This window comes from Phalangium opilio, unplaced genomic scaffold (assembly GCF_054372755.1).
Source record: "Phalangium opilio isolate 3A_F unplaced genomic scaffold, DU_Popi_V2 ptg000209l_1, whole genome shotgun sequence".
In the NCBI taxonomy this organism is placed as follows: Eukaryota; Metazoa; Arthropoda; class Arachnida; order Opiliones; family Phalangiidae; genus Phalangium; species Phalangium opilio.
In genome coordinates, this window is record NW_028324217.1 from 11,118,599 (window position 1) to 11,128,606 (window position 10,008).

At 38.1% G+C, this 10,008-nt stretch overlaps 1 protein-coding gene across 1 annotated transcript; it reads left to right on the forward strand.

The window, feature by feature from the left end:
• Window positions 1–8,637: 8,637 nt before the first annotated feature.
• On the forward strand, window positions 8,638–9,455 carry LOC149619132 (uncharacterized). The gene is made up of 2 exons (XM_089855801.1): window positions 8,638–8,868; window positions 8,947–9,455. Exons 1-2 carry the CDS (start codon window positions 8,730–8,732, stop codon window positions 9,453–9,455), a joined length of 648 nt encoding a protein of 215 aa, XP_089711927.1. The 5' UTR covers window positions 8,638–8,729.
• Window positions 9,456–10,008: the final 553 nt, after the last annotated feature.

A 10,008-nucleotide genomic window follows, 5' to 3' on the forward strand; every position in this document is an offset into this window, starting at 1 on the left:
CTACAGTGTCAGTGTTACCACGGTTACCTCGTGAAACAGATACTATTCAAATTGAGTTTATGAGGAGAATGCAATATAACACACCTTATTTGTATGAAACTGTTAGGCCGAAAAAAATGCACGAAGCTCTTAAGGTTTTGGTGAAAACACCGTTGTATATTAAGCATGGGATAACCGTTAGGAGCGATATATTAGATCCAATTCCAGAAGAACTTGAATTTATTGTTGACGAAAATGACCGTCAGTTAAACCATGGTGATACATTAAGTTAAAACCCACAAGGGTCAATGAATGTAGAGAATGAGAATGATAGCGATGAAATTTGGAATGAATCTAACGAAGTTAATTCATTCCCAGTTGGGAATCAAGACACGTTGTTAGTGTCATTGTCTGATTTCCTACCCACTAATACCATGCATGTTAAGTTTGCTCCTGGTGAAGGTCAAACGCCAATGTCTTTACTCTATGACGAGGACGCGGAGGAATTGTCATTACCCTGTATTTATGTGGGTCAGAAGAGAGACCTTAAGGTTAAAGGTAGTTTTGGGGACATTGCTAAGTGGGAGCTTCGTAATATTGATAGGCGTTGTGCTAAAAATCCGTCTAAATTGTTTTACACTTTTGTTAAGTTAGAAACTATGAAAGTTAGAGATTCCATACAAGTTTGTATGAGAAAAACCAAGAGAAAAGATGGCTCAAACTACACTGCTGGGTTTTTATCGTCTGCTGGTGCACTCGATTCAATTGTTAAGCAGGATGATGGTTTTAGAGTATTAGAAAATTTGCAGTCCTCGCCTTCATATTGGCAGCATAGGCAGAAAGAGTTAATGGCTATGACTAGACAGCTTGGTACGGCTACCTTTTTTATAACGTTTTCAGCTGCGGAAGGCAAATGGCCTGAGCTTTTGAACATATTGAGGGTGACTTCGGGTCAGGATCGCTTAGCGAATGATGATATTTGCAATTTAAGTTTTTCGGAAAAGGCAAAGTTGATTCAGGATGATCCTGTTACTTGTGCTAGATATTTTGACCACCGTTTTCGGGCTCTTCTTAAAGCTCTGCAAAAGCTAGGCCCTCTTGGTGTTATTGAAGATTATTACTTCAGGGTTGAAATACAGCAAAGAGGCTCTCCTCATCAACATGGGTTGATTTGGATTAAAGATGCGCCGAAGCTTAAAGGTGACTTGTCAAATGTTAAAGAGGTAGAGGAATATATTGATAAAGTTATTTCTTGCGCTGGTAAATTGAACGATGGTAATGTGGATTTGTTAACGTCATTGCAAATGCATAAACACACGACAACGTGTAGGAAGAAGGTTAATGATAGTTCAGTTTGTCGTTTTGGAATTCCATTTCCTCCCATGCCTAGAACTATTATTTATGATCCGAGTTTAAGAGAACCCGGTACTCTTGACGAAGAACTTAAGTGTAAGAACAATTCCAAGAAATTGCGTGAGCTTTTGCAATCGAAAGAAAAAGAATTGTGGGTAGATAGTTTTGAGGAGTTGTTGGAAAAGTTGCGTATAACTGAAGATGATTATATTAAAGCCATTACGTATGATCTCAAAAGGAAAGTGGTTTTATTGAAAAGACACCCTAAAGATACTAGGGTTAATCCGTACAACCCGTGCACTTTGCGCCTCTGGCAAGCGAATATGGACATTCAGTTTGTTCTTGATCCTTACGCTCTGGTTATGTATATCGTGTCTTATATAGGAAAATCTCAGCGTGGTATGTCAATGCTTCTGCGTGAAGCTGCTAAACGAGCGCAGTCAGATAAATGTACGGTGAAGCAAAAGTTGAAGGTGATTGCTAATCAGTTTTTGAACGCGCACGAGGTAAGCGCGCAGGAAGCGGCTTATAGCGCTTTACAAATTCCAGTCTCCAGGTGTAGCCGGGCTTGCATTTATGTTAATACAAATGTGCCCGAGAATCGTGTTCATATTCTCAAAAGCAAATTTGAGCTTGAACAATTGTCCAAAGATAGTTTGGATGTTTTCGCTTCTGGAATGTTAGACCATTATGTTCAAAGGCCAGATGATTTAGAGGCAGTAACGTTAGCTCAATTTGCGGCTTGGTATGAATTTTCCAGAAGTCGTAGAGTTTCGAAAACTCAAAGTCATATTGATGACGGTGAGAGCGATGAAGTTCAATGTGGTAAATGGTTAAAACTGAAAAATGATTCAGGGTTCATTAGAAAACGTGGTCATTCTAAAATTATACGGTATCGTAGATTCAATTTAGTGAAAGATCCCGAGCAGTTTTATCGTGAACAAATCATGTTATTCTCGCCTTGGCGTGATGAGAGTAGAGATATTTTGACAAAGGATGTCAAATCTGAGTATGAGCTTAGACTTGAGATTATAACAGAATCTAGAAAAGAATTTCATAATGAAATTGACGAAGTAGCTATTGAACAGGCTGTGAGAGATTTCGAAAGTGAAGCTATTGAAGCTGATCTTACTAATATCAGAGAGTATGCAGCCAGTATGGCATACAAGATGGCGGCCACTGTTAAGTCGGAGGAGTCGTGTTTTTTCGCTCTCTCGTCTTTTTTTTGGTGGGGATATTATTTAAAGATATTTTTTTCATAAAATAAGAAATTATTTCACAGTAATGGTAAATTTTATTCTGAGTGAAATAAAGCTAATCACAATTAATATTAATTAAACATATTAATTAAAATACAAAAATTATATACACACAAATCAATTTTTTTAAATTCAATTGGTTTGATAACCATATGGTGTGGTAGTATAATCGGGGAAAACTCTGACTTTGTCGACGACTACTTGATATATTTTTGTTTGATCTATTGTAATGAGGGTATGATTGGGCAGGCGACGTATTTGGGGGCCAATGGGTACTTGGATAGAATTCATTTCAGGTTTCCCCTGGTTGTTTACGCCTAATAATTTTTTCATGATGTCAAAATTAACATGATTCTCGGTTGATGAATTTAAGTAGAATCCCTTAACTTTAATTATATTGGTAATTTTTTCTGTTGCGGGATCGTAAATGTTCATGGAATAGTTTTTAGCCCCAGCACTTCCGAACTCACAAATATATGCGTCTTTACCGTAGGGTTCTAGTTCATTTTTTAATTCGCCAAGATAATCACCCGTGGGGAGTATAGGGACGCCATCTGGTGAGAGGTAGATAAGGCTGTCAGTATCCATATAAAAACAGAGGTCACCTACCATCTCGAGATGTTTTAAAAGATGAAGGCGTGCCATAGTTGTGGTATAGCAGGCTATGACGACATTAGTGTGTTTATGAGCTATCTCATTCTCGACAATGTCTTCAGATTTAACTAAGATGGTGTTGTCATTTAAAGTCATGAGACTTTTTACTTCTTTATCGGGGTTGAGGATCAATTCGTATAGAGTCTTGGCTTCTTTTATGATGTCTGTTGAGGCGTGTCTAGTTTTCTGTCCAAATTTCCCCCAAAAAGAGTTAAGCATAAGCTTACTGAGGCATCTCAACCCTTCGTTCTTTTCGATTTTATCTATATCTAGATCTATCCCCTCAACTTCTTTGTAGTTCCTGACATAGTTTTCTTTGTCCTCCTGGGTGATACAATCGGCAGGGAAACCGCTAGCCAGAGTTTTGTACTCTAAAAAGGCGTTTACGTAGTCTTTAAAAATACCGCCTTGTTTAGTCTCTGTGTTGTATTGCGTTATTTTGTAGGACCAGGCTTCGTACATGCGCGTGATTTTGTATCCTCGCTCTACGGCGTATCTCAACTCATCGGTAACCCAGGTACCCCGCAGCTCTCTCTGATCAGGTGTGTGTGAACAGTCACCTTGAAATTGAGTTTTACAACAGGTGTAACATAGGGGAAAGGTGAGCTTACCATTTATCCGTGCAGGTAAAACCGGATGTATGAGATTTTGAGCCGGAAGTATGTCGCATTTGAGAAGGCCATCAAAAGAAAATATGTCGGGGAAATTATCTAAAATAATTTGAGGATGTCCAATAGGAATTTTACCCGTTTTGTTCACGAACGGATATAAACTGGTGAAATCAACGTAGTGCATTTTTTCTGTACCAGCTGTTTTATGGTACAGTTTGTTAGCGCTACAACGACCTCCAAAGAAAGCATCACGTGGGTTCAATCTTTTGGCTGTTTAAATACGAATGTCGTTGCGTTTTAAAAAATCATTTATTTCGGTGTTATTTGTTTTGTCCTGTAGCCACTCGCATTCCCATTTGACATTCACTTTGTAGTGGAGGGCTTCTAGTTTACAAATTTTTTTCTCGGTTTTTGTGTACCTCGTATTTAATGTTTGAGTGGGGTCGCCATGTAAAATCATGTTTCTGTTTATAGGGAAGTGAACTTTACAGCCATGATAGTAGCATCCCATGAATTCGAACACTTCTTTGTTTGTGGGGCAATAACCATCTACCTTTAGGGTTTGGATTTTAACCTCCCTACCTCTAAAAGAGGATTGAATAAGAATGTTTCTCTCGTGAGACGTCCATTCTAGCCATTCAATAGCGCCGAAAGATTGATTTTCGCCAAGTCTGTAGTAGTTTGATGGGATGATGCTAATGGTGTTGGATTTGAGATAATTTTTACGATAGACATAGGAACAAACGCCTGGGAGGGTAACTGAGCCGCAATTAAATGGGTCTACGCTAGTAACTTTAAGTAGGAGGGACCGAAAGGTTAAACACCCCAAAAATAAGAGTAGAGTGTCATTTTCGCAATAATGATAAAGCTCCTTTAAAAAATTAAAGCCTTTACCCTTACGGACTTCTGAAGTGTGCCATTTTAAGAAAGTGTCCAAGTTTTTCCTGGTGAAATACTGACACCCGTAAGCTTCTGTCGGTGGTAGAGTGTCCTCCAATACGTAGTTAGTCTCTTCCTGTCTGTCAATAATGAACTCGTCATCCACTACGTTGAAAAGGAAATGAGGAAAATACCCTTTAGCGGCATTAGGGAGACCGAAAGTAGCGGGAAATTTGGATAAAGCGACTGGGATGAAGTTGTACGAGTCAAGGAATAATATATTTGATAGTTTCATTTCTAAAATCCGAGTTCCGTTAATTTTCAATGATTCGGGTACAAATTTCTCGTCACGATTAATTATTTCTCTAATTAATAGTTGGTTGTCATAGTTACTACCAAAATGAGACACCACGATGACTTTCTTCACGTCGAATAAGCTAATCAAGTAATCTAGGAACGAACCAATAGGTTTGCCACCTGTGAAGCGTTGTTTGCGAGGCCCAAATTGATTACATTTAATACAATTAAAATCGAGGGACGTTTCGTCAATGCAGGCTCCGCAGACCGAGATACTAACGCATAAGATGGCTTGATGCTCGTACGCTCCCAACTTTTCTGGGCATCTTTTCGTTTGTATACATTCAATGTCGAAGAAAACGTACATTAGTTCGGGTAAATTATTGCGTGGTTTTTTAGCAGGGTTAACATTGATTGTTTTGTCTTTGATCACTTGAATGTAGCATAAATGATCGCTGGGTTGATGCTTCCCACATATATGACAGAAAATCTCCCCACAGCTATGCCTAGTAGTACGTTTTACGAAATCAATTATTTTAAAGCAGCTTTTGCAATGGTAAAGCCGCTCGCAAAGGGCTTTTTTGTTACCAACAGGAACCAAATGGCTGTTATAACAATTGTCACCCCAGAATTTTCGTAGGCAGGAGTCGCATGTTTTTTCACGTCCATGACAAACAGTCGGACGCATACATTTAAAGCAAAAATCATTACATTTATGAGATTGAACACGCCAGTAAGGTGTGAGGCACTTCTCGCAAAAGTGTTCGTGACTAAACAATGGTTTTAAATTTGTTATGACGTTATAGTGATTATTCTCATTAAGTAGAAAGAGGCGTGGTCTGGTATCTGTAGGGTCGTTTTCGCCTAAAATTAGAATTGGAACTCTGTTTTCGAATTTATAAACAAATATAGAATAGGAGGATAAATAAACTTTAAATTTCTGGAATGAATCGGGGGTACCGCATTCGGATACAGAGACTCCGGCCTTTTGACAAAGATCTAAAGAGGCTGTTTTTTGAGTTGTGAATCGGGGCCCGGTTTCTGATATGTTCTTGTAACGGTTTTTTAACTCGGTGTTGTTTTTATTGTTCATGTGGACACGATGAGCGACAGCAACACAAAGGCTACGCGCTAAACAGAGATTATCAGTGTTGGGTATTCGTCGAATCCCCCTTCGATCCTTTGAAAAAATACTGAAAGGCTTGAGTTGACGACGATTAGAACGTCCATACCCTTCTGGTATTCTGACTATACTAAATATCATTTTTATAGGTCCTTGAAAAAAATGTTCGATCTCATCATCATAAAGTAACTCGGCTAGTTGATCAAAGAGAATAGAAGGGTCTACTTGATCGAGTCTTTTAAAGGATAATTCAAGTTCCGAACGACAGTTTATACCCAGACTTCGTAAAGTTATTTGCACGTAATCTGTTGCTCTATATTCGCTTAATACGTGTTCCGTAATAGAACATATACTATCCACAGGATCATCAGTTATATTTAGAGTTATTTCCCTCCCATACATATTAAAATGTTCAAAAAATCTCTCGCTCTGCTCTAGAATTTCGCAAGAGGGTACATCTTCTATAGGTGAAGGGGGACACCCCCCTCCCCATTGATCATAAACATTCGCCTCCGCCTCCTCCGAATCTACGATGGAGCTCTTTTCGCTGGGGGCGTAATCGGAAAAGTTCAGAGACATATATTCAAAAGGGTCGTTCTCCGTCTCGTCTTGTTGACACGCGTTATCTAGAATCTCCCCCATCTCCCTGCCAGTTTGTGAATTATCGAAACTGGGTCTTAAAGATTCATGGTTATCCCGTTCCATTTCTTGCTTCCGTCTTTTCACGCGGTCTAAGTAAGAAATTTTTAAAGGGGTAGGAATTAAATTATATAAATGTTCCAATTCGTCATGTGTTTGACACGTTTCAGGGGTACGAGGAACGTTCTTCATATAGTCTATTAGATCGAGGAACGTTTGAATAATATTTAAGCCGCCATTTATGATAAAACCTGGTAATGTTGAAGGTATATTAGCAGGATCTAAGTGTAAATAAGAGCATAGAAAATAATAAAACTTGTATATTTCGACTATGTTCCAAGGCTTATTTACGGCCATTTCGACAAGTGTCCAGCGAAGTGCTTCAGCGTCCATGTTGAGGTTTTGACGATTGATGTTCGACTGTGAAGTACTGTTATTTTCTCACGTTCTTTATACTAGATTCCTAACCCCCCCTTCTCTTCCTCCTCTCAAGGTGGGGTCAAGGATAGTTGATTTTTCGAAATTATTGACTAACAATACAAGGTACTAGCAAAGGCCATCGCAGCTGATTTCCGACATGTTTAAACACGTCTAACATTGTTTGACAGTGAACAATAGGTGATATAAGATAGACGTACGATGGCTTGACAGGGTGTCAAATAGTCGTATAACAAAACAACGAATTTGCAATAGATTTTATAATTCAACAAAAGGAATAATTATAACAAAAGAGTTGGTACGACATTCCACTAGGTGGGGACTTCTTCAACAATGACATTGAGAAAATGTTAGGAAAGAATTTCTTCAATCAATCAAATTGTGACAGTTCTATTTAAGGAATGTTGAGAATAGTAGATAAATAGGTCAAGTTTACTATTGTGTAATTTATTTACTCCTCAACTGTCAGGTACACCCCCCCTTCTCTTCCTCCTCTCAAGGTGGGGTCAAGGATAGTTGATTTTTCGAAATTATTGACTAACAATACAAGGTACTAGCAAAGGCCATCGCAGCTGATTTCCGACATGTTTAAACACGTCTAACATTGTTTGACAGTGAACAATAGGTGATATAAGATAGACGTACGATGGCTTGACAGGGTGTCAAATAGTCGTATAACAAAACAACGAATTTGCAATAGATTTTATAATTCAACAAAAGGAATAATTATAACAAAAGAGTTGGTACGACATTCCACTAGGTGGGGACTTCTTCAACAATGACATTGAGAAAATGTTAGGAAAGAATTTCTTCAATCAATCAAATTGTGACAGTTCTATTTAAGGAATGTTGAGAATAGTAGATAAATAGGTCAAGTTTACTATTGTGTAATTTATTTACTCCTCAACTGTCAGGTACACAAAGCTTGTCAGGAATTCGTCGGATCTTGGAGATTTAAAAACTGCTCATTGTGCTATTTATCTTATTGGTCTTGAGAGTGCTGGAATTCCTTAATCTCTGGTTTGAAAAACGCACCTAAAAATACGCTTATAATCGAAGAAGGGGAGAGGGTTCTTCAACAATGACCTTAGGTCTTTGAAGATGTTAGGAAAATATTTCGTCAATCAAATATTGACAGGTCGAGCTAAGGAATGTGGGTCATAATAGATAAATAGGTCAAGTTTACTATTGTGTTATTTACTTACTCGTCAGCTGTTATGGAGGCAAGTACACAAAGGTTGTCAAGAATTCGTCGGATCTTGGAGGTTAACCCTCAAAAACTACTTATTGTATTCTTTATATTACTGATTTTGGGAATGTTAGAATTCCTTAATATTTGGTTTCAGAACTTTGACATAAAAATACGCCTACAATCTAACAACGGAACAGTCAAGGACAATAGATATTTCGCGATAGCTACTTAGGAAATTTATTATAAAAACCGTGGAACACGACAGAGGAGAGTATCATTATTCGAGAAGACCTTAAACGTGCAACATGGAAAATCAAGAAGCTGTTAAGAGGAAGATTGGCGTAACTAACGAACGAAAAATCAACGGTAGATTCCACATTTCTAGAGAGTTGTTCCTGACAACGGGCTTCGTGAACGGCACCCTCGATCCCGAGATTCGCTTATGTAAGAAGCAGTCGGTAAAAAGTTTCGCCATTTCAACAAGTACCTGGGAGAAGTTGATCCCGCGTTTACCCGTATTAGCAGGCTGGACGGCGGGCCACGAAACCAATAACTTTGAAATCGTTTTGATCGATAACGCAAATGAAAAAACAACTGTCGTGGCGTATCATAATACGTGTCACATTAAAGATCTACTAAATGAGGACTCCATTGTTTTGGACAGTATGGAAACAGCGGCATTGAACCGAGTTTCGAACGCCGTTAAGGAGCATCTTATTAAGTTAAGTAACCATGAAATTGTATTCACGCACATGGCTGATATTATTATAGAATTTTATAATGATATTTATGATAATTTATACGGCGAACACGATCGCACACCGTGTTTAGATGGGCAGCCCGAAAAATTCGATGCAGTGGTGGGATACTTCACCAATTTCGTAACATCGTACCAAGTGGTAATGAAATTTAATAATGTACTGGAAGAAGAAAATCTTGAAAGTAAATTTTATAACTATAATGTATTCTCGGTAATTTCGGGTCATATAACATTTTTAAAAGAGAGAATGCACATGTTAACGCATTTTTAAATTTATGTCTGTTTGATAATTTGTTTTTTTTTCATTGATGTTTCAAAAATAAATTGAATTTAAAACTGAAAAACTGTTCCATTTTATATAACTAATACAACACAGAATGATATAAATTTCTAGTTTTTAAATTTTAAGCCTAAGAAATATAAAAGTAGATATAACTAAAGTGTAGGAAAAACTTGTCGATTTTTTGATAGGAACTTATTTTAAATAAAACGAAGTAAATAAGGCAAAAACAATTTATTTTATTTAAAATATTTACAACAATTTTTTTTTTTACTTCCCCCCTCCCCCACCTCAATCGATTGAGAGGTTTCGCACGAGTGTACGGACCCCCTCGAACATCACGTCGTCCCGGTTCTCGTACACTCGTGCGTGGCCCGGGGGGACTTCGAGGAAACGTACCCGGCGGTACGTCGACAACTGGGCGAGCTCCTGCGTCACTCTGTTGGGAAAGAGAAAGAGAGAGAGAGAGAGAGTTATTCTATACGTTAATAAATAAAGTATTGGATAACAACAAATAATAAAGAAATTAACTCACCGGAACCCG